General features: G+C 35.8%; 1 protein-coding gene across 1 annotated transcript in view; it reads right to left on the bottom strand.

The window, feature by feature from the left end:
• Window positions 1–21,462, bottom strand: part of ATXN2 (ataxin 2) — a gene marked incomplete at its 3' end in the record, with an annotated part of 57,435 nt that extends 35,973 nt beyond the window's left edge. The window contains exons 1-5 of the mRNA XM_008572709.1: window positions 21,434–21,462; window positions 14,913–14,988; window positions 13,702–13,761; window positions 12,944–13,015; window positions 11,680–11,830 (exon numbers count right to left, since the gene is read on the bottom strand). Of these exons, the coding sequence (XP_008570931.1) occupies window positions 11,680–11,830; window positions 12,944–13,015; window positions 13,702–13,761; window positions 14,913–14,988; window positions 21,434–21,462 (388 nt within the window). The remainder of the gene's footprint in view (window positions 1–11,679; window positions 11,831–12,943; window positions 13,016–13,701; window positions 13,762–14,912; window positions 14,989–21,433) is intronic.
• Between the last annotated feature and the right edge of the window lie 5,065 nt (window positions 21,463–26,527).

Here is a 26,527-nt window from a genome sequence, read left to right as displayed (position 1 = left end):
TTTCATTGTGTTTCTTCGTAGTTTAAAAGTAATAATATAAATAATATAAATAATTAAAAAGTTTCATAACTTTTTTGGGAGATAAAAGCAAAAAACTTTCTTCTTTTGAAGCAAATGATAAAGTAGAATGGTTAGTCATTCTACAAGACTAGATACATAAAATACGTTATAGGTTGAATTGTAGAGGCTAAGCTTACCTGAATTAATTTTAATTTTATTTATTTTAGCCCATGATAGTGCACTTCAAAAAGATTCACATCTTTCTCATCCATTGTTTTACTTTAAGTACTTGAAATAATACAGATGCAGGGGTTCTTTTGGCTAAGTTAGGGAAGAAAGTTGTTTTTTTCTTCCTTTTGCCTTGTTCTATAAACTTTTCCTTAGTAATGTCATATCCACATTCTTTTTTTGCTCTGTGTTCCATCTGATGGTTTGTATCCAGACATTGTTGTGATCTACTAATGAACTTTTCTTCCAGATTTCTTACTTCCAGTCAATCTTGAACATTGGCATAAAGAAATATATATATATATATATATATATTTCTTTATGCCAATGTTCAAGATTGACTGGAAGTAAGAAATCTGGAAGAAAAGTTCATTAGTAGATCACAACAATGTCTGGATACAAACCATCAGATGGAACACAGAGCAAAAAAAGAATGTGGATATGACATTACTAAGGAAAAGTTTATAGAACAAGGCAAAAGGAAGAAAAAAACAACTTTCTTCCCTAACTTAGCCAAAAGAACCCCTGCATCTGTATTATTTCAAGTACTTAAAGTAAAACAATGGATGAGAAAGATGTGAATCTTTTTGAAGTGCACTATCATGGGCTAAAATAAATAAAATTAAAATTAATTCAGGTAAGCTTAGCCTCTACAATTCAACCTATAACGTATTTTATGTATCTAGTCTTGTAGAATGACTAACCATTCTACTTTATCATTTGCTTCAAAAGAAGAAAGTTTTTTGCTTTTATCTCCCAAAAAAGTTATGAAACTTTTTAATTATTTATATTATTTATATTATTACTTTTAAACTACGAAGAAACACAATGAAAATTTGACCTCCAAATGTAACAATTACAAGTTCTTTTGGATGTAAAAGAGAAAGAATCTTACAAAGCAGACACGTATAAATGGCTCTAGATCTCAGTGAAAAACTAATAAATCAGCAAGGGGTGGCAGGACAGACTATTTCAAAGTATGTCCTCACTTTAAAATGCTCAAAGATTAGTGTCTAGAGAGGGAGGAGGGCGGGAAGTGTCGGTGGTGGGCCATAATAATCATATACATTGTATATTGACAAAATAAAAAATAAAAAAAAAATAAAAAAATAAAAAAAAAAAAGATTAGTGTCTATCCTTCTCAAGAGTGAAAAGAAAACTTTATATATTAGTTGGATAAAAAGATATCAAAACAACATTCCTCCAATCTAAAAATAAAATTGAGAAAAAAAATTCATTTACAATAGCATCCAAAAGAATAAAAACACTTAGTAATAAAGCTAACAAGAGAAGTGTAAAACTTGTATCCCAAACACTACAAAAAATTTTTGAAAGAAACTGAAGATGACCTAAATAAATGGAAAGATGTTTCTGTTTCATGTTCTTGGAATGGAAGACTTATTATTAAGATGGCAGTACTCCCCAAATAGATCTACAGATTCAATGCAATCCCTATCAAAATCCTAGCTGACATTTTGCAAAAATCAACAAAATGGCCCTAAAATTCAAGCAGAAATGCAATGGACCCTGAATAGTCTAAAGAATCTTGAAAAAGAACATACTTTAAGGACCAACACTTCTTGAATTCAAAATTTACTACATGCACAGCCTTATAACACCCAGATCACACGTTCAGATCCCCATAGTGGCTAGCCACAAAAATAAATAAACATAAAAAAAATTATGCAAAATTTACTACAAAAAGAACAGTAATCAAAACAGCGTGGTGCTGGCAGAAGGACAGATATATAGATATACTGAATAGAACTGAGAGTCCATCAATCTTTATCATTTATTTATTTATTTACTTATTTTTAAAAGATGACTGGTAAGGGGATCTTAACCCTTGACTTGGTGTTGTCAGCACCATGTTATCCCAAGTGAGCTAACCGGCCATCCCTATACAGGGATCTGAACCTGTGGCCTTGGTGTTATCAGATCACACTCTCCCAAGTGAACCACGGGCCGACCCCTTCAATAAAGGTGCCAAGACGTTCAAAGGGAAACCAATAGTCTTTTCAACAATTGGTGCTTGGACAACTAGATATTCTCATGCGAAACAATGAAGCTGGACCCCTACCTCACTCTTAAAACAAAAATTAACTCAAAAAGAATCATATACCTAAATTTAGAAGCTAAAAAATCTCAGAAGAAAGCACAGAAATAAGCCTTCATGATCTTGGATGAGGCAATACTTTCTTAGATATGACACCAAAAGCACAAAAAACAAATAAATGGAACTTCATTCAAATTAAAAACTTTTATGCTTCAAAGGACACCACCAAAAAAAGTGAAAAGACAACCCACAGAATGGGAGAAAATATTTGCAAACCATACTTCTGAGAATTCTTATAATTCAGTAATAAAAAGACAACTGAATTTTAAAAATAGGCAACGGATCTAAAGAGATATTTCTCCGGGCCGACCCCATGGCTCACTCGAAGAGTGTGGCGCTGGTAGCACCGAGGCCGCGGGTTTGGATCCTATATAGGGATGGCTGGTGCGCTCACTGGTTGAGCGTGGTGCAGACAATACCGTGCCAAGGGTTGTGATCTCCTTACCGGTCCAAAAAAAAAAGAGATATTTCTCCAAGGAAGACATACAAATGTCCAATAAGCACATGAAAAAATGTGCATCATTAGTCATTAAGGAAATGCAAATCAAAACCACAATGATCATGACTACGTGGATGAACTTGGAGGACATTATGCTAAGTGAAATAAAGCACAGAAAGACAAAACCCACATGATATCGCTTATATGAGGAATCTAAAAATGTCGATCTCATAGAAGTAGTGTAGGATGGTGGGTGGTTGGTGAGGGGGTGGGAAGGACTGTTGGTAAAATGGTACAAAGTTCCAGTTAGACAGAAGGAATAAGTTTTGAGAGCTACTGCACAACAGGGTGACTATAATAATAATTAATTATATATTTCAAAATAGCTAAGAGACTAAATTTCAAAAGTCTCACCCCCAAAAATGAGAAGTGAGGTGATGGAAATATTAGTTAGCTTGATTTAATCATTCCACATTGTATGTATATATATCAAAAGATCACATTGTACCTCATAAACATATATAATTGTGGTTTGTCAATTACAAATAACATTTTATTAAAACAAGAAAAAAAGGAAGGTGTAGAGGACGTATAGTTATGTGATACTGTTTTGTATTTGTTTTAAAATATATGCAAATATTTTGTGCACACACACAGAATACCTCTGAAAAGAAATCCAATATCTGTCTTGGTGGAAGACAACAGGGAAAAGGCTTATTTTCTATTTTCACTGTTATATCTTTTGTTATGTACTTTTTTGAACTTTTTACCATGTGTGCATATGTAATTTTTTAAGCAAAAATTTTAATAGGAGAAAAAAAACCCAATGAGATACTACTTTATACCCACCCACTAGGATGGCTATAATCAAGGAGACAATAACAAGTGCTGGTAAGGATGTGAGAAAATTCGAACCCTCATATACTGCTGGTTGGATTGTAAAATGATACAGCTACTTTGGAAACAGCACAGCAGTTCCTCAAAAGGTTAAACATAGTTACCATATGACCTAACAATTCCCCTGTAGGTATATATATATACACCCATGAGAAGTGAAAACACATCCACACAAAATCTTGAACAATGACATTCATAGCAGTACTATTCCTAACAATTAAAAAGTGAAACCAACTGAAATGTCCATCACTGATGAATGGATAAATAAAATGTAGTATACCCACCACACAATGGAATAATATTTGGCAATAAAAAGGAAAGAAGTACTGATAAACGCTACAACTTGAATGAACCTTGAAAACATTACACTAAGTGAAACAAACAAAAAGCCATATATTATATGATTTCATTAATATGCAATATCTTCAATAGGCAAATCTACAGAGACAGAAAGATCAGTAGTCGTCTAGGGCTACTAGGCAAGTGGGGAGTGACTGCTAAATGGTACAAGGTTTTGAGGGTGATAAAAATGTTCTAAAGTTGATTGCAATGATGACGGCTGCACAATACTGTGAATATACTAATTAAAAAAAGGAATTAAACAATTTAAATTAATTGGAATGTATGTAAATTATGTCTCAACAAAGTTTAGGAAAAAAAAACCAAAAAAACCAATATTGCTCTCAACAGTCCAGGTAATGACAAGCAGGTGATAGTGTTTCCAAATAAAAGAAAATTTACTTTACTGAAAAGCAATTCAAAAGCTGGAGGTAGTTCAAGACTTAAAATCTTTTATTTCTACAATGCTGCCTTGTGACTCAGCAATGGGAAAAAAAAATCAGTATTACAATAAACCAGATCTTTATTTCTTTGCAAAACTACGTGTCCTAAGAGTTTACATTTTCCAGAAAAGTTCAGATTAGCCAGTATTCTAATGTTGTCTTGCTTTAACTTTATCAGAAGCATGAGATTCAAAAGACTGGCATGTGATATGTGTATCAGTAGGAAGAAAGTTTAAAGTGGAAAATACAAACGTGCTTTTGTCTAACTTTACTTGAGTTGGCACTCATTTTGACAACTTTCAAGGAACAATAGTCACAGTAAATATGTATCTGAGTGATAATTATATATAAAAATAGTGATCCTAATCTCTATTTAGGCAGCGCCAATTTGCACCAGAATGCATAAATAATAAAGAAAACTAATTTTCTTCCTATATAGAATGAATTATTAAATTTTATAGTACTATGATAGTGAGATAAAACTAGAAAAAATATGAGAAAAAGATACCCTGCTTAAATAATAAAAAGCAGCAGCTCTTTTCCCTACTAACAACTTTCTGTTTGTGAGATGTGCAAATTGGATTCTTCAATTAAAATTTAAGAGAAAACATTTTTAAAATAAAATATCTTAGTTTCACTAAGCCCACTACATAACATAAAAGACACTGCAATTAGTAATTTCACAATTTTAAAGCAATTTTCTTAAAACCTAAATTAGCTAAATTAAAATTTGAGCTGAAATCGTTTAGAAATGCTATCATTTAAAATGCTGCTGTATTTGACTTCCAAATCAATTCAACAAAAAAAAAAGAAAAGAAAAGAAAAGAAAAATTTAAACTCACAAACCAGCTTCCTTTGAAAAGAGTCCAGGCTCCAGAGAATCAAATACACAACAAATTCTACAGCAAAGCCTGACTGGTGTAAAACTAACAAGAACAAGAAAAAATGCGGTAACCCATTTCATGAGGTTTGCTGGATTTAAAAAACGAGATAATAAATGCCAAAGAATACTAGATTTCTAATTCCCACACTATTGCCAAAAAAGATCAAAAGAGAGTATCAGGAGGTAAACCATTCTCTTTTCAGGTTCTCCATTAGGTTCCTGGTTCAGGATCCCATTTTGAGGGAAGAGGAGAAGCTGGCTGAAAGAATTCTGTGCCTTCTGAAAGTATAAAATTAGTCTAATATTATTTGAGCACTTTTTTTTTTTCAATAAAAAGTACTATTTTCAGCTCAAAAGTTAAAGAGAGAAAAAGGGGAAAAACTGACTCTATGGAAAAGCTAGGACAAAAAAAGTAAATTCAGAAATGTTCGGGAATCAAAAAACAGAATTTGGGAACTGAAATACCAATACTATTAGCCAAGTACAATAGTCTTTTTACAACAATTTACTCTCAAACCTATGGCAAAAGTGTTCAGAAAGAGGTTAAGAAAACTTAGTAAAATGAAATGAATTCTAATGCTTACAGCTGTACAAAAATATTTGTTTCCTGGCAAATATATACAGATTCAGATAGTTCTTTTCTAATATAATACAAAAGAATAACTGTTCAAGTGTATATGCTCACTTAATACTATTTGCCAGGATTGATCCAGGTAAAAAAGCAATTTCTATTTGCAGTTAGATGGAATAAAAATTAAAACCGAGAAGATTTATCTACATTCCTTCATTGCCCTGCTATATTACTAGTTTTAATATATCTGCTATTCATAAGACTCCACCGAGTCTGGGCAAAGCAAGAGAAAAAATAAAACTAAAACCAGATAGTAACTGGTATGCTACCACTACACAATACTGCCAAGTAAATTAACTTACTGAAATTGTCCTCAACTGAGTTGAGTTACATACCTCCTGAAGAGTTCAGGAATGGTACTTGTTTTTACTTAAACTATACTACTTGCAGAGAGTAAGTGCCTGCTTTTCAATTCCTTTGCTATCACCAGATAGTATTACTCTTTCTCACTTTTACCATTCAGCAAGTTGATGGATGAAAAATCATATTTCACTGCTTTGAAACTACATTTCTTTGATTACTAGTGAGGTGGCCCATTTTTTTCTCTTGCCTTGCATAGTCTCAATGGAGTCTGATGAATAGTAATTCTTTTACATGCTTTGGTAGCTCCAACTCTGAAAATGCCCAGAGCAGAGCTTCTTAACATGGGGTACATGAATTCCCTGGGGCAACTGTGAATACCATAAAATTAAATGCAAAAGTCTGTGTGTGTGTTTTATAGGGTGAGGGTATACAGTTTCACTAGGTTCTCAAAAGGGACCCAAAATAGATTCTTGTATTTCTTTGTACTGTCCGTAGCAACAAGCATAACAATGAACACATCCCAAAGCTAAGTATCTGCTGAATGGCTCTGTGTGTGTGTGTGTGTGTGTGTATACACATATATACACATACATACACACACACACACACACACACACATACAGGCATGTGGTAAGAGCAGTAGGCAAAGAAACACTGGGAGCACAAACACATTTAAGGGCAGTGTGAAGGAAAAGCAGCCCAGGAATGAGGCAGGGAAGGAATGATCAATAAAGACAAGAAATACAGATGAACAGATCTTTAAGGAGGGTGAAATCAACAGTGTCAGATGCAGCAGTAAAGACTGAAAAAGGGTCCAAAGGACATGGCAATTACAAGTTACTGGTACCCTCAGACAGGATAGTAGCTTAAAGAACTCAAAAGGGATCCTTTTTAGGATGAGAGGGAGGGACTTGAGCAGATTTTTAGCCTAACGGAAAGGAGTAAGTAGAAAGGGAGAGGTTGAAGAGTCCAGAAACAGAGAGGTGGTACAAAAGAGCAAGGTGGTGGAAGGGACAGGGTCAAGGGCATTATTGCTTGGCTTAAACATCCTCTCTACTAAAACCAGAGAAAAGAGAATAATGATGGCAAGAAGGAAGATAAACTGGTAGATGGAGGAAAGAGCAGGTAGTTGACGATGGAGATCATTTCCATTAAACAATTTGTTTTTTGGTGGCTGGCTGATCCAATTTTCTCATTATATGATTTTTCACTAACTGTGTGACAAAGGGCATGGTAAGCAAACCAATTCCTTGAACTAAATCCAATTAGAATGGTCACAAATAAGAAATTGCATGAGATTACACAGTATTACAGTCAAAACATGAGTTTAGAGCAATAAGTTTAGGGACAAAGCATCTTCTGTGTTATTTCACCAAAGCCAGCATAGCATGTACTTTGATCAGCCCTAATAGCCCCAAATGAAGCAGGAAAAATGACTTAGGCCAACGGTTGGCAAACTTTGCTGTAAAAGGGCAGATAGTAAAAATTATTGGCTTTGCAAGCCATACAGTTTCTGTTACTACTTCTCAACTCTATCACTATAGCATAAAAAGCATGAAAGCAGCTATAATGAACACTTATGCAGACACTGCATAATGAACAGGCACAGCCATGCTACAATAACACTTTATTTATTGATGAGTGGACTTGCTGACCCATTAACCAGGTTGACAATACTACAAAGGAAATGAAGGAGCAGCAGGAAGTATGAAGGACAATGGAATAAGAAAGTAGAAGAGAAGTCACTAAAATGTAGTTGAGCCCAGTAATTAAATCAAAGAGCAAAATATGAATAAAATAGCAACAAGAAGGAAAAAAAGAGCAACACAGAGGTGAAGGAAGAAAGCACGTGAGTAAGAGTCACTGGAAAGAGACAGGAAATCAAGTAAAAAGCAACCAGAGATAGATAATAGGCAGATTCCAAGGTAAACAGATGCAGAAACAAAGGCAACCGAATGCCCTAAAAAGCAGATGGCAAAATGAACAGAAAATGAGAGCATTCCAGACTTGTCTGCACAGGAATTCAAATAAAGGATAAAACACACACTGACTTTTCAATAGTAATCTCATGGTCTCTTCTAATTATGTGTGTGCCAAAGGGACCCACAGTTGGTAAGACTTAAAGCTACTTCCATTTTGTCTATAAACCAAACTAGGACATGCGTAACATTCACGAGATCAGATGAAACTTACTCACTGTATCATAAAAAGATATCAATTATTTCTAGGCCTTTTATTCATTTGCATATATGCATATGACAACTTTTAAAATTTGTTGAAATCAATGAAGTTAGCATTAACAACTTAAAGTCCACATTGACCTTACTCACTTTAAAAGGTTTCCCCAAAAATAAAGCCAAAGATTTAAAAAAGAAAAGAATGCTGAATAATACAATAATCTGTATCTTATTCTGCTTGAAAATTTTTTTTAACTTTTGGCTTTATTTGTTGAGAAATCCTTTAACATCAATGCAGACTAATTATGAGACAGTTCTGCTAAACAAAAAAATCACATCACATAATTCATGTCACTATAGTATAATGTTATGCACATGAGTTAGGATTAAAGAGCTGGGTTTGTATCCTCACTTTACCAAGTTACTTAAATGTGTCTCAATTTCCTTATCTATAATATGTGGATAATAAGCATAACCACTTCAGAAAGAAGTTCTGATGATTAAATGAAAAAAATGCATGTAAAGTACTTAGCACAGAGTCTGACACCCAAATTTTAGTTGCTATTATCAACTTTAAGAATTTGACAGAAGGGCCGGCCCTGTGGCGCACTGGAGAGTGCGCCGCTTGGGAGCGCGGTGGCACTCCCGCCGAGGGTTCGGATCCCATGTGGAGACCGGTTCCCGCTCACTAGCTGAGCGCAGTGCGGGTGCAACGCCAAGGGTTGCGATCCCATTGCCGGTCCCTGGTATGGGCACGACACCGAGGGTTGCGATCCCGTTACCGGTCAGTAAAAAAGAGACAAAAAGGAAAAAAGAAAAAAAAAGAATTTGACAGTAATATTATAGAAAAGAATTATAAGATAGAAGTTCGCAAAACAAATTTTCTTTTTGAAAGCTACAATCTATATTAGTATCTTCATTCTTATCACCCATTCACTTCTATTAATCCTTAAAAATCTCAATCCATTTGTCCATTTAAGATATAGAAGAGTAGTATCAAATGATACCAGCAGAGATTATTCAAGATAATCTCCAATTCTGAGACAGAAAGGGCACTGGAAGGGCAAGGAAAGAAAGCACGAATCCTTGAGACACAAGAGAACAGAGCCACTCCTAGGATCTCATCATATGAAACCCATGGCTCACATCCCTGACTGCATCTCAGAATCACATGCCCAGAGCCTCACCCAGGCTAATTATAATTAAGCCAGAATCTCTAAAAGTGAGAACTAGACATTTAAAAAAACTCCCTGGGTGACTGAATATGAACCTGGTATTAAAAAGCATTGGTCAAACCCTACCTTCCTTTACTCCAGGAGACTAGAAATCTGATTAAGTCTCTCATAAAAAATAATATAAATCTAAAAGCAGTACTAAATGCCTTAATTTTTGTCATTAACAAAATCTTGCTAACTAATAACCCTAAAACTGATTTCTCCATACTAACAGTATCTCCAAAGTAATACTTTTCTTTTACACAAATGGCAACTTCTGCCAGAACAGTCTTAAGAACCTAGCTAAAGAGACCTAAAATCCTGAACACATCATTTAATACTATTTTCAGGTTACTATGCACTGGACACAAATGTATAATTCACTAAACCACGACAGTCTTGAAATAAAATAACTGAAATTACTCCAATATTGAATGTCCCCATCAAGAAAACTAAATTTTTAATAGATAGCAAAATATATCCATCCCCTTATGAGTACTCTAAACATTTTCAAAGCTGTCACTCTGATCTGTATTTTCTTGACTTTCTACAATAAAGCCAAATTACTTAAAAAATTAAGATATAAATAATAAAAATTTAAAGACATTAATTTTTAAAAAGAATAGGCTACCTTAAATACCTCAAAGTAATATTTACTTTACCAAATTTGGGAAATGCCAATTCACTACAAAAACAAAAAACAAGGCATATGGTAGGTAAATGGCTGTTAGCTAAGTGTCCTGGTCCTTAATATAGTAGGGAACATATTTTTTGTTGTGGCCAATACTGTTTAAATTCAACTAAAATTTTATTTTTTCTTTTGCTATGACCAAAGTCAATTTCTTAAACTTAAAATACTGAAATATTTCAATAGCATAAGTATAAATAGAAATAATTTGGTGCTCCAAGGCATAAATAAGATCAACTCCAAAGGTAACAACTAAAAAAAGACTTGTTTCCTTATAAGCCACTGAAGGACTCTTAAGACAAAGAGTTGTGAATCAAAGACACAGACATTTGAGAAGATACAAAAATGGTACACAGTGCTTTCATCAGCATTTCAAAGCAGTTACACAGTATGTAGTATTGCTACAGCCTCTGAAAACGCAAGTTAACTAACAGGTGAGAACCTTGTTAAGAGAAAGGCTTTAACCTCCTGATGCTCACAGTTCAAATAACAACGTAGAACAGTCAGCCCAACAACAAAACATCATTTGGTACAGAACGAATCATGAAAATCAAATAATGAATTACAATTTTCAAAAGAATTACATATTTGTCTACAAAATTTAGCATAAATTAATAAAGACTTTTAGAGCTAAATTCAAAATTGCCCAGAAGCACCTTTCAACATGTTACTGAACACCCAGCACTGAAGAGTACTCTCTCCAAATGAATAACAGCAATTCTCTTACGTTCCTCAATGGATACATAAAACAGTCAAGGTTTTTATATAACTCATAACCACTTTTAAATTCTCAAACCGTAGAACCACACACACTCTGAATGTTTTTTAGAAAGATATGGTTCTATTCCTTTATCATTTTTTTCATTAGACAATTGTTTTCCATCCACAGCTTTCTGCCTTTGTCCCTTAGCCCTATGCTTTAATTTCTTTACAGACATACAGGCCCACTTATAAACTAAACCATTTAGTTTAAAGCATAAATCTGTAAGGAATACCAAACAGGACAAGAAATTTTCAGTTGAGTATAATCAATAGCATTTTTGACCATGAAACTGTGGAAAATCCTTTACGAACTATTTTTTAATAGAACACAAACTTTCATTATTTGTGCTATTAAAAGTCCCAAGTAATTTCTCTGAAATTTTGAATATTTTCCAACAAAAATACATTAAAATTCACATTTTCCTAAAAAATTGTCTTAATCAGGTTATTCCAGAAAGCACATATTTTTAAAAAAAAAACTCTGTATGACCACTATAGAGAATGATTGCTTGAATAAAACTAATAAACCATGTGGCATATTTAGCAAATCAAAACCCACCTCTTCTTGCATAACTGGAGTCCATATCTTTAAACTGTACCACAACAAAGTCTGAACACTTGAATAAAATACTCTCCATTATTTCTTCCCGTTTCGGCCCTGAACTGGATTCTGTACTTTTTTCATGTGCAGCATCCAGTACCAAATCGCACTAAAATGAAAAACACGATTAAATATTCAAAACACTTATAAAATAAAATCTGACAGGAATTCTTTAGCTCATTAAGGTGGTATTCCTTATATGCCTTTGGCGAAAATAATCTCTTTCAAGAGATCCCTGTAATCAAAGCCTTTTTTTGGAAATATGATTATCCATTCCATCACTCAAAAGTCCTCACATCTAAAAGTCGGTCTTTGTCACTATGCTTTGTCTTAAATACAAGGGGTCTTTGAAAAGTTCATGGAAATATTCATATTATCATTTAATTCTTTTTTTTCACAAACTTTCTGAAGTACCCTCATACCTTCATAGTGATAAAGAAGAGGAATAAGTCACTCCATCCCTCTTCTAGTTCACAATGCTTGAAAATGGCTAAAATATTTTAATACGCACATAAATCAAGAAGCCTTTTAAAAAAAAAAAAAATTCTAGGGGCCGGCCTGGTGGCGCACTGCTATAGTGCGCCGCTTGGGAGGCGCGGTGGCGCTCCCGCCGAGGGTTCGGATCCCACATACAGACCGGCCACTCACTGGCTGAGCGAGGGGCGGGAGCAACGCCGAGGGTTGCGATCCCGTGGCCGGTCCCGGTCCAGTACGGGCGCGACACTGAGGGTTGCGATCCGTTGCCGGACACGAAAAAAGACAAAAAGGAAAAAAAAAAATTCTATATAAAGATGACTGGTAAGGGGATCTTAACCCTTGGCTTGGTGTTGTCAGCACCATGCTCAGCCAGTGAGCTAACCGGCCATCACTATATAGGATCCGAACCTGTGGCCTTGGTGTTATCAGCACTGCACTCTACCAAGTAAGCCACGGGCCAGCCCTCAAGAAGTCTTTTTGATTACACAAGCCAGTCTATAAAATAATATTTGAAACTGAAGAGCAAAAGCATTCAAAGTGGTTTTTACAAATCAGGTAAAGCACTGAGCATGAAAATGTTTTCACTTTATAGGAAAAACTAACATGAATTTAACGACAACAAATATACTCAGTTCATATATCTATAAATTGTTAAATCAGAATTTAATAGATACTGTTCAGGAAGCCATACAAACATACTGTAGCTGTTGATTTACATTAATAAAAAGGAAAGAATAAAAATTACCTTAGGACTGTATGTTTTAAAAACTCCTTCATATATACCTCCGTTTTTCACTTGTACTTCACATTTGGATCCCTAAAAATGAACAATTAATCTATCAACATACAATTAATTTATCAAAGAAGCAGTATGTTATGCAGAAATAACTGTTTCATTTTACTTTTTTGTAGTTCATCAGGCTTCATTCAGTATTAGGTATTGAATGACAGAACGATAAAAGAATTCAAAACACTAAAGATACATTTATCTCTCAAAATTCTTCAGGAGGCTGTACTCAGAATCTGCAGTATGAATTTAGTTTTTATTTTTAGTTTTTTAAAGATGACCAGTAAGGGGATCTTAACCCTTGGCTTGGTGTTGTCAGCACCATGCTCTCCCAAGTGAGCTAACCGGCCATCCCTATACAGGAATCCGAACCCGTGGCTTCAGTGTTATCAGCACCACACTCTCCCAAGTAAGCCACAGGCCGGCCTTTGCAGTATGAATTTAAATACTGAAGTTAAACATTTCTGACCCCAGCGATAAAACGTGACAAAAAAATGCACAATTATTAACATTGTAGACAGCAGGGTTAATGAAAATACTTTTACAGTGAGTCACAACAGTTTGTATACAAAGAGTTCTATTTTTTTCTAAATCATCCTGATTGAACATGACCTAAGAAATGTTATTTTGAGAATCATTCACTCAACATTTTAACTTCATGAAATTACTTAATTCCACTCCCAAGGCAATTTCTACCCAAAAATCAGATAACTTACAACAACTGATGTAAGTATATGAACCATCCTCATATTTGCATAGATTCCATCAAAGGAAATCTAGAATATTAAAAAAAAGCACTATTAGAAATAAGAATTTGCACTTGTATATATATTAAAATTAACATTTATTTTGTTACAAAATATATTAAAGAAAGATTTGGTTTACTATAATCTTTTGCTTCTTTAGAAAATAGAAGGTTAAGTCTCAAAAGTGAAATGTCAGTCATACCAACTAACAATACTTTGACTACACATGATATTATAAGAGCAAAACTAAGCTTCCATACATGAGGAAAGACAAAAACAATAGGGACAGAAGACAAATCAATGGTGGGAGAGAGTTCATCACAAAATGGAATGAGGGATTTTCTACTATCTTTATTGTGGAGGTGGTTACACAATGGTATGCATTTGTCAAAACCCACAGAGCTGTACACTAAAAAGGGTGAAACATAATTTAATAAATAAATAGGGTAGGGGGTTAGGGCACACCTTCATAGGAGAACCCTGACTAGCTTCTCCCAGCATATCTGAATCCATGACAGTGCTTAAAGGTTTGATCAACCACACTGCTCCATATTACATACTGCGTAAGTGTGTATCCTAATTCTTATGAAGACAACCTGTCCAATAAAGGCAAAGTCTCAGAATTTAGTAACAACTTATTTCTTCCATCATGTGGAACTTATACCTTCTGCCCTTCATGTCCAGTTTAATTTCATTGATAAAGTTCCAAAATTTAAGACCAGAAGGTCCTTTACAACACAGAAAATGAAAGAAGAAGAAAAAAAAAAAAAAAAAAAAAAAAGACACACTAATTCAAATTAGTCCAAAGAATACTGCAAACTCCAGTCCTCGTATTCTACTTGTCTTTTGGAGATTACTCATTTAGATTTGCCTTTAGTCATTTACAAAAGAACAAATGACTTGTTCTTATTAGGCATGACAAAAATACTACTTACAGACAATCTTACACTATATACATAGAGTCGTCGTCAAAAATTAACACACATAGCTAATAATTTTATATTTAACAGTACCAATCTATAAAGGTTATCTGTGACAGAATTCAAGAGAAGGAAGTGTTTTTGCCTTGGCATTTGGTCTGTGGTTAGAAATCGTGTTGGGGAAAAAAAGAAAAAAAAGAAAGAAAGAAACAGTGTCTTAGCTACCAATTTATCTAAACAAATAACATTAAAGTTACTCACCGTAGACTGAGGCAGTCCTTTGCTACTGTTTCGACCTCTGAAAGGATTAAATATTATTTTTATTAAAGTCAACAGGCTAAATAAGCTAAAAAATACTTTCAAATTTAAAATACCTTATAATTTTATTCAAATAAAGGATAAACTATCTGTTGGGAGGGCACGTCTAGTATTACGTCTAAAAGCTGCCGAAATATGGCTCTATCTGCACTTTGCTGGCCTAGAGACCCAGAATTCGTAGGGATCATGGAAGGGAGAAAAGAGAAAAGAACGTGAACTTTATCAAAATCAAATAAATGAAGTAAAAGTAGAAACAGCCGATCAGAAGAAAAAAGTAACACTAAACATAAATCAATAACAATCTTTACTACATAAGTAACCAATTACTGTGTTATAAAGAGCTACTCAGGAGCAAAATATAGATTCTATTCCTGATTTAAGCAAGATACCTAACTGACACCAAGTCGCCTCCCGTATTTTTCCCTGGTCTCTAAAAATGAGTAATATAAGAAATCAAGAAAGCAAGCCCATTTGCAATAGTCACCAAAAAAATAAAATACCTAGGAATAAATTTAACCAAGGAAGTGAAAGATCTCTGCAAGAACTACAAATCACTGCTGAAAGAAATGAAAGAGGACTCAAAAATATGGAAGGAAAGTCTTTGCTTTTGGATTGGAAGAATTAACATTGTGAAAATGTCCATACTACTCAAGTGCTCTACAGATTCAATACAATCCCCATCAAAATACCAATGACATTCTTCACAGAAATAGAAAAAACAATCCTAACATGCACTTGGAACAACAAAAGACCCCAAATAGCCAAAGCAATCCTGAGCAAAAAAAAAATAAAGCCAGAGGCATTATATCACCTGACTTTAAATTATACTACAACGCTATAGTATTCAAAACAGCATGGTATGGGCATAAAAACAGACACCCAGACCAATGGAACAGAATAGAGAACCCAGAAGTCAACCCACATACTTACAGTCAACTGTTCTGTGACAAAGGTACCAAGAATGTACACTGGGGAAAAGACTACCTCTTCAATAAACGCTTCTGGTAAAACAGGACATCTACATGTAGAAGAATGAAACTAGACCCGTATCTCTCACCACATACCAAAAATCAACTCAAAATGGATTAAAGACTTAAATATAAGACCTGAAACTACAAAACTCCTAAAAGAAAACACAGGGAAAACACACCAGGAAGTAGGACTGGGCAAAGACTTAAAAAAAAACCCAAAAGCACAGCCAACAAAAGAAAAAACATACAAATGGGAAAATATCAAACTAAAAAGCTTCTGCACAGCAAAAGAAACAACAGAGCAAAAAGACAACCTACAGAGTGAAGAAAATATTTGCAAACTATACATCCAACAAGGGATTTATATCCAAAATACATGAGAAATTCAAACAACAATAAGAAACAAGCCACCCAATTAAAAAAAAAGAGGAAAGGAGCTAAGTAGGCATTTCTCAAAGGAAGACATACAAATGGCCAACAGGTACATGAAAAATGCTTAATATCACTAAGCATCAGGGAAATGCAAATCAAAACCACACTGAAATATCTCACCCCAGTTATCAAAAGAATTTAGTGACAACCATTATCAAAAAGACAAGAGAATAACAAATGCTGGTGAGGATGTAGAGGAAGAGGAATGCTTCCATGCTGTTAGTGAGACTGTAAATTAGTGCAGCCATTATGGAAAACAGTATGGAGGTTTCCCAAACAACTACAGATAGAACTGCCATACAGTCCAGCAATCCCATTGCTGGAAATATACCCAAAGGAATGGAAATCATCATGTTGAAGGGATACCTACACGCTCATGTTTATCGCAGCTCTATTTACAATAGCCAAGAGTTGGAACCAACCTAAATGTCCATTAATTGACAAGTGGATAAGGAAAATGTGATATATATATATATATATATATATATATATACACACACACACACAATGAAATACTACTCAGCCATAAAAAAGAATGAAATTCTTCCATTTGCAGCAATATGGATGAACTCAGAGAAAATTACGTTAAGTGAAATAAGTCAGGTACAGGAAGAGAAACACCACAAGTTCTCACCCATGAGTGGGAGCTAAAAACAAACAGAGAAAGAAAGAAAGACACAACAATCCTAATAATTCATTGAACTTTCAGAAGGAGAGATCAGAACTGAGGCTACCAGAGATGGGAGAGGGAGGAGGTTAGCAAGAAATTGGTAGAGAGCCACAAAAAATGATTACATTGTGTGATGCTGAATATACTAATTATCCTGATTTGAGCATCACATATTGCACACATGTACTGATATTCAATGTTGTACCCCACAGATATACATAATCAATTATGTTTCAATAAAAATTAAAGAGAGTAATGTGTTTACAGCTGCAGAAAAACAATTGAAAATAAATCATTCAAAGCACTTTCACTTCTAGTAATATGTGCTGTATGAAGATCATTATAACAATGGCTTTTCCTGCCAACTCCCTCCCTCAGAAAGATGCTGCACACAAAACTTGGCTCTCAAGTAATTTCCAGTAAGGTGAACTCTATTTTCAAATAAATTTAGTTATAGAACATAATACAACATAAGGTTTATTCCACTGGAAAAAATTAGGCCCCTCAGATATAATAAAAACATTAATAAAATGAAATGTTACATTTCTTACAAATATTGGTTATTTTGAAACAACAGAACTAGAATCACATTTTAGTAAGGTAATTATAACACTCAGATTAAGCCAAAATTTAAAACATTCAAGGAGAAGCACACTTCAGGTCCAAAAATTCTAGTAGTATGACTGGTGCCATTCCAAATGAAGAAGCACTGATCTTAGCACTGAGGCCAGTCCTGGCTTGGTCTCCAACTCTCTCACCTTCCTCACCTTATCTCATCTAGAAAATAATGGCTTTTACCAAATGACCTCTAAGATTCCTTTCATTCCTAACAATCTGATTCTGTAACTCTGCCTCACACACAGCATAAAAAGAGAAATTCCTAAAGTCAAAGGAATATGACAAATAATTTATTTTTTATAGAATTTACTATAAACCAGACACTATGACCACAAGATATCATCTCACCCCAGTTAGAATGGCTATTATCAACAAGACAGAAAATAACAAATGCTGGTAATGATGCTACATTGTTGGTGGGAGTGTAAACTGGCACAGCCCCTGTGGAAAACAGTATGGAGGTTCCTCAGAGAACTAAAAATAGATCTACCTTATGATCCAACTATCCCATTACTGGGTATATAACCAAAGGAAATGAAATCAATATATCGGAAAGACCTGCACTCATGCTCATTGCAACGCTAGTCACAATAGCCAAGAGATGGAATCAACCTAAATGCCCATCAACAGATGAATGGATAAAAAAAAAAAAAGTGGTATATATACAGACTGGAGTACTATTCGGTCATAAAAAGAAATGATATCCTATCATTTGCAGCAACACAGGTGGAACTGGACACAATCATGTTAAGTCACATAAGTTAGGCACTACAGAAAGACAACTAGAGCAGGGTCTCACTTATATGTGGAATCTTAAAAAAAAAATGGTTCTCATAGAAGTAGAGAGTAGAATAATGGTTATCAGAGGCTGGGAGGTGGGAGCAGACAGGGGTGGGGGAGAGGAGAAGGGATGGACTAATGGACACAAAACTACGCTATCTACTCTAAGTGAATCATTGTGAAATATATGCATGTATTGAAACAACACATTGTACCCCACAAAAATAAATATAAATAAAATTGGGGAAAAAAATACAAAAAAAACCCCCAGAGATTATGGTAAGCATTTCACATGCATTATGTCTAATCTATCACCTCTACTTTACAGGTGAGGAAACTGAACCTTAGCAGTTAAATATCTTGACCAAAATCATCCAGTTCATGAACAGTAGAGCTGGTATTTAAACAAGGTATATCTGATCCAGCATCCAGGTTTTTCATTTCTAGCTTATGACACTGCATCGCAAGGAATAAACTGCCTTCACACTTTCAACTTCACAAGTAAGCCTAACTAAATTACTATACTTTTTCAAACATCATTTGAATTACTAATTTTTTTCTATTTACTTGCAGTCTGTACCCAAAGGCCAAAATGGCTAAATCTTGCTTAGAAGGATTATCTTATCCTAGGGGTTGCTGAAGTGCCAGTTACAAAATCTTCAGCAAATGCCACTAACTACATGTCCTTAAACTCATATGGCCTCCACACAAAGCTATTTAACAGACTTTAAAACATAACGCTTCTTTATAGAAGTCACACTATCTTTTCTTATTGATTATACAGTTATATCTTTGACTAATAAAAAAAGATACAGTTCTTTTAGCAGAAAAAAACAGCATGGAAGGAGAAATACTATAAATTTAAAGACACGCATAAATCAAGGGCCGGCCCGGTGGCGCACTGCTACAGTGCGCCGCTTGAGAGCGTGGCGGCGCTCCCGCCGAGGGTTCGGATCCCACATACAGACCGGTTCCCGCTCACTGGCTGAGCAAGGGGCAGGCGCAGCGCCGAGGGTTGCGATCCCGTTGCCGGTCCCGGTCCGGTACGGGCGCGACACTGAGGGTTGCGATCCGTTGCCGGACACGAAAAAAGACAAAAAGGAAAAAAAAAAAATCAAAAGCAATCAAAATAAATTGAAAGCAATCATAAGCAGATCTTCCTGATTTCAAACCTTACTACAAAGATACAGTCATGAAAGAAAAAAACAAAGGAAGAAAATGAAAAGCAACAACTACAACAAAGATACAGTAATCAAAATAGCGTAATGCTGGCATAAGGACAGACATAAAAACCAATGGAATAGAAAGCCCAGAAATAAACTCTCACATATAAGGTCAACTGATTTTTAGCAAGGAGGTCAAAACCATTCAATGGGAAAAGAACAGCCTTTTTAACAAATAAGGCTAGGAAAACTAGATATCTATATGCAAAAAAATGAAACTGAACACTTACTTTACATCTTACATAAAATTAATTCAAAATGGATTAAAGACCTGAATGTAAGAGCTAAAACTATAAAACTCTAAGAAAACATAGCGGAAAATCTTTATAACCTTGAACTTGGAAGTCATTTCTTAACTAGACACCAAAAGTATAGGCAACATAAGAAAAAAAATATAAACAGAATGTCATCAAAATTTAAAACTTTTGCAAAGAACACTATCCAGACATTGAAAAGAACACCCACAGAACAGGAGAAAATATTTGCAAATCATATATCTTGTAAGGGGTTACTATCCAAAAAAAATAAAGGATTCTTATAATTCAACAACAAAACCTAATTCAAAAATGGACTTAAAACTTCAATACACATTTCTCCATACAGATGGCCAATAAGCACATGAAAAGATTCTCACTATCACTAGCTTTTGGAGAAATGCAAATCAAGACCATGAGATACCACTTCATCCACTACTATGGCTATTATCAAAGAAAAGAGAAAATAATGAGTGTTGGAAAAGCTGTGGAGAAATTGGAACCCTTGTGCACTGCTGGCAAGAATGTAAAAATGGTGCAGCTGCTGTGTAAAACAGTATAGCGGTTTCTCAAAGCATTAAACATTGAGGAATGAGTGGATAATCAAAATGCAATACATCCATACAATGGATATTATTCATCCATAAAAAAGAATGAAGTTCTGATACATGCTACAACATGGCTGAATCTTGAAGACATGCTAAGTAATCCAGACACAAAAGACAAATACTGTATGATTCTACTTATATGGCATACCTAGAGCAGTCAAATTTATAGATAAAGAAAGTAGAATAATGGTTGCCAGTGTCTGGGGATGGTGTAGAAAATGGGGAGAAAACTGCTTAATGGGTATAGAGGTTTTCTTTTAGGATGACAAAAATGTTGTATATATTTTTGACAATTTTTGTTTGTTTTGGCAGCTGGCCATTATGGGGATCCAAACCATTGACCTTGGTATTATAACACCATGCTCTAACCAACTGAGCTAACCAGCCAGCCCTACCACAATTAAGGGGGGGGAGCTCAGAATCTCTTAGGAACTTCTTTCGTAACAGCGTTCATGACCAACAGTGTTTTCAAAAAAGTGGAGATCAAGGGCTGGCTGGTTAGCTCAGTTGGTTAGAGCGCAGCCTTATAACACCAAGGTCATGGGTTCAGGTCAGCAGCTAAAAAACAAAAGTGGAGGTTATGGTCAAAGGCACTGGGTAGAAGACTGGTAGAATCATTAGAGAGAAGCTAAACTGTAGATTGGCTTAGTTTGGTGGCCAGAAGCAGGGAAAGAGATAGCTGGGAGTAGCCCTCACTGGAATCAGAACACATCTCACACACTGAGCTCAGGATCTAACCCTTCAAAGAAGCCCAAATTTGATCAGTCTATGGAACAGTTTATGCCCCAGGGCATCACTGAAACAATACATATAGCAATCAGCTAGTAATTAAGTGTAGCTTAACAGCTGCGTGAAGTCAGAATAAAAGAAAAAGCCACGCCAAAACCCCTGTGTGATTGTGGGCATACCTAGGACTGCCCTCCAGGAGGAGCGACATCAGAGGTACCACACTGGAGGGGGAAGGGTGGGGCATATACTTTACTAAAATCACCCAGCCAGTCACTAAACAATTATCAAGTAAATAACAATAACAATTCTGCAGGGGCGGGGGAGAGAAACCAGTATCCAGAATTGCTATAAATCAATATATTGTATTATCTTAAATGTACAGCTTTTTTTTTTTTTGTCCTTTTTGAGACAGGCCGCACCGCGCTCAGCCAGTGAGCGCCCCAGCCATCCCTATATAGGATCCAAACCCGCTGCGGGACCCAGCGCGCGCACTCTCCCAAGTGCGCCACGGGCTCGGCCCTAAAATGTACAGTTTTCAACAAAAAATTACAAAACATGCTAAGACACAGGAAAGCACTGGCCCTTTCCACTGGGAACAAAGCAGGCAATAGAAACTGCTTGTGTAATCAGATGTCAGATTTAACAGACAAAAACTTCAAAGTAGTCACTATAAATAGGTTCAAAGAACTAAAGGAAAGCATAATTAAAGAAGTAAAGGCAAGTATGATTACAATATTGCAACAATGTCAATGAAGAGATATTATTTAGAAAGAACCAAATGGAAATCCTCCTGTCAAAAAGTGCAATAACTAAAGTGAAAAATTCACTAGAGCTCAAAAGAGATATAAACTGACAGAAGAAATAATTAGCAAACTTGTATATCGAGATATAATGCCACTTGGGCTGGCCGGTTAGCTTAGTTGGTTAGGGCATGGTGTCAATAATACCAAGGTCAACGGTTTGGATCCCCTTACCAGCCAGCCAACACCCTCCCCACCAACCAAAAAAAAAAATTGTGGTAAAATATACATACATGTAATCATTTTTAAGGGTATTAAGTGGCATCTTTATTTACTTAATTTTTTTTTGGCGGCAGGTGGCCAGTATGTGGATCTGAACCCTGCTTAGAGCAGGGTGTTATAACACCAAGGTCAAGGGTTCAGATCACCAGCCAACCCTTCCCCCCAAAAAAGGAAATGCAAAGGATCTAGATTAAAAAGAACTTATACTACCTGATTTCAAGACATATAAAGTAATAAAGACAGTGTAGTAGCACTGTAATGATAGATATACACATAAACAGGATAGAATAGAGTCCAGCAATAGAATGAAAAAGGAGTCAAGAAAAATTACTGAGGAAAACAACATCTTTTTAATAAATGGTGCTGGAACAAGTGGATATTTGTAAGCAAATAAATGAACCTCAACTGTTACATCATACCATATACAAAAACTAAGTCAAAATGGACCAATGACCTAGCCACAAAAGCTTTAAACGGACATATGGGAGAAAATATTTGTGACCCAGGATTAGACAAAGATTTCAGAAAAAATACAAAGCATAAAACAACAAAAAAATGATAAATCAGACTTCAAATTTTTTAATAATTTCTTCTTCCAAAGATGCTGTTAAGAAAACCAAAAGCCAAACACCAATGTTAAGGATTTGGATCCCCTTATCAGCCAGCTGCCAAAAAAAAAAAAGAGAGAGAGAAAGAAAATAAAAAGTCAATCCGCAGATAGGAAGTAAATATTTGCAAAACAGACACCTGATAATGGACTTATATATGGAATATACAAAGAACTCACATGACTTTAATAAAATAAATTGCCCAATAAATGGGTTACAGTCACTTGACCAAGGATGATATATCAGCTAAAATTAAAGCTGATAAAAGCTGAGCAACTGAAACTCATATACTACTGGTGGGAATGGAAAATGGTACAGCCATTTTGGAAAAGAGTTTGACAGTTTCTTACAAAGTTAAACATACTTATACAACCTAGCAATCCCACTTCTAGACAGTTATCCAAGAGTAATGAATGTGAACATTCAAAGCTGGTTTATTGATAATAGCCCAAAACTGAATACCCAAATGTCCATTACCTGGTGAGTGAATGAATAAACCAACTGTGGTAGTAATATCATTAACAACGGAATACAAGAAGCCATAAAGTTACAAATTACTGATACATGCTACACAAAACATGAATAAATTTTAAAAGCATAGTGCTAAGTAAAAGAAGCTAGATACAAAAAGCTACATAACGTATTGATTCCATTTATTTAACAGTTTGGAAAAGAAAATCTTTAGATACAAAAATCAGATCAATTACCAGGAGCTAAGGATTAAGGGAGAGGATTTATTACAAAAGCACAAGAGAAAACTTAATGGAGTAATACCTTAATTGTGGTAGAGGTTAATGGATATATACATTTGTCAAAACTCACAAATCTATACACTAAATAGGGTGAATTCACTGTATATAAAGTAAACCTGCCACTGTCTAAAATAAAGGCAGATCCAAAGAAACCACTGAAACATACACCTAAAAAGACTGAATTTTACTGTATGTAAATTATATCTAAGCAAACCTGATGTTAAAAAACAAACTTCGGCTAGCAAATTAGCTCAGTTGTTAGAGCACAGTATTATAACACCAAGATCACAGGTTCGGATCCCCATTCCAGCCAGCCAAAAACAAAAACAAAAACAACCCATCATTATACACTTAAAATCGGTGAATCTTGGGCCGGCCCGGTGGCACACTGCTACAGTGCGCCGCTTGAGAGCGCAGCTGCGCTCCCGCCGAGGGTTCGGATCCCACATACAGACCGGCCACTCACTGGCTGAGCGAGGTGCGGGCGCAACACCGAGGGTTGCAATCCCGTTGCCGGTCCCGGTCCGGTACGGGCACGACACTGAAGGTTGTGATCCGTTGCGGGTCACGAAAAAAGACAAAAAGGAAAAAAAAAAAAAAAATCAGTGAATCTCATTGCATGTACTGTAAATTACACTCAGTAAAGTTTTGTTTTGGGTTTTTTTTTAAAAGAAATAATTGGGAAAATTTGAACTGGCTTGATAATAAATACTACTAAGGAATTAACGTTAACTTTTAACATGTGATAATGGTGTATTTTTCAAAACTTCCATACTCTTACAGAGATATATACTGAAATATTTATAGAAGAAATGACTGATGTCAGGAATTGCTTCAAAATAATCTTCGAATGTTACAGTAATAAAAACAGTGTGATACTAGCATAAGGAAGAATACACGGATCAACTGAAATATAACTGATAGTCCAGAAATAAACTGGTACATTTCTGGTCAACTGATTTTTGACAGGAGTGTCAGGAAAATTCAATGGGGAAAGATTAATCTTTTCAACAAATGAGTGGGACAACTGGATATACACATGCGAAAGATCTGTACTCATACCATACCATACGTATAAAAGTTAACTCAAAATGGATCGAAGACCTAAATATAACAGCTAAAACTATAAAACTCTTAGGGGGAAAAAACAGGTAAATCTTCAGAACCCTGGAATTAACAATAAATTCTTAGATAAGACACAAAAAAATACAAAAGGGAAGTAAAAACAGATAAAGGAAACTTGATCAAAATTTAAAACTTTTTTGGGCCGGCCCGGTGGCGCACTGCTACAATGCACCGCTTAGGGGCGCGGCGGCGCTCCCGCCGAGGGTTTGGATCCCACATACAAACCGGTTCCCGCTCACTGGCTGAGCAAGGTGCGGGAGCGACACCGAGGGTTGCGATCCCATTGCCGGTCCCGGTCCGGTCTGGGCGCGACACTGAGGGTTGCGATCCATTGCCGGACACGAAAAAAGACAAAAAAAAAAAAAAAAAAAATTAAAACTTTTTTGATGCTAAAGAAAAAATCAATCCTAACAGAAGAAACAAATATGAAGAGAGCGGCCTGTGGATAAATTACAGATGAGATCTGACATTCCCTGACCCTGAAAACCCAAGACACTAGTCCTCTAGAGTGCAGTGCTTAAAAGCAGAAGGTATACTAAAACACAAATGGCTACTCTACGACTCTTCAGAAAACTCTGGTTCAAATCCTGGCTCAGCCACTTACTGTCACCACAGCAAGTTTACTTAACCACTCTGGTCCCCAGTTTGCTTATCTGTTAAACAGAAATAATAGGAAAGGCTGTAGGGCTATTGGGAGGATCAAATAAGATAATAAACAAAACGTATAGATATATATGTATACGTATGAGGGTATTTCAAAAAGCTCACGGGAAAAAGGAATTAAAAGATAAGATGAATCTTTCCATGAGCATTTTGAAGATCTCTCATATACATTCATTTGGTCAGAGATTATTACATTGCACACTTTAAATGTGGAGTTTAGGGGGCCGGCCCGGTGGCGCACTGCTACAGTGCGCCACTTGGGAGCGCAGCGGCGCTCCCGCCGAGGGTTTGGATCCCACATACAGACCGGTTCCCGCTCAGTGGCTGAGCGAGGTGCGGGAGCAACACCGGGGGTTGCGATCCCGTGGCCGGTCCCGGTCCAGTACGGGTGCGACACTGAGGGTTGCGATCCGTTGCTGGACACGAAAAAAAAGACAAAAAGGAAAAAAAAAAAAAAGTGGAGTTTAGGGCCTGCCCAGTGGCACACTGGAGAGTGCACCTCTTGGGAGCGCAGCGGCGCTCCCGCCGAGGGTTCGGATCCCACGTGGAGACCAGTTCCTACTCACTGGTTGAGCGCGGTGTGGGCGCGACACCGAGGGTTGCGATCCCGTTACCGGTCAGTAAAAAAGACAAAAAGGAAAAAATAAATAAATGTGGAGTTTATTGTATGTCAATTATACCTGATGAAAGCTGTAAAAAAAAAAAAACCAGACATAGAGGAAGCAATAAAAATTTTCGTTTGTAACTTCATATTTAACAAATATTTATTGAATGAGATAAAAACAGCCTTGCCTTCGGGCAGCTTACTCTTCAGAGATTATAAGTAGGACAGAAAGCTAAAAATGTGTTATGTTCATACATATACTTTGTCTCATTCACCACTGTGTTATTTAATTAACAAGTAAAAATATATACAAGGCTGGCTGCTTAGTTCACTCGGTAGAGTGTAGAGCTGATAACAACAAAGTCAAGTGTTCAGATCCCTGTGCCAGCCAGCAGCCAAAAAAAATACATACATACAATCCAACAGCATTCTGCAAACTGAAACACATTAAATATAGAAGAATAATGGGCCGAGCCCATGGTGCACTCGGGAGAGTGTG

This window comes from Galeopterus variegatus, unplaced genomic scaffold (genome assembly GCF_000696425.1).
Source record: "Galeopterus variegatus unplaced genomic scaffold, G_variegatus-3.0.2 Scaffold823, whole genome shotgun sequence".
Lineage (NCBI taxonomy): Eukaryota > Metazoa > Chordata > Mammalia > Dermoptera > Cynocephalidae > Galeopterus > Galeopterus variegatus.
This window is presented reverse-complemented; position numbering and strand designations above follow the sequence as displayed.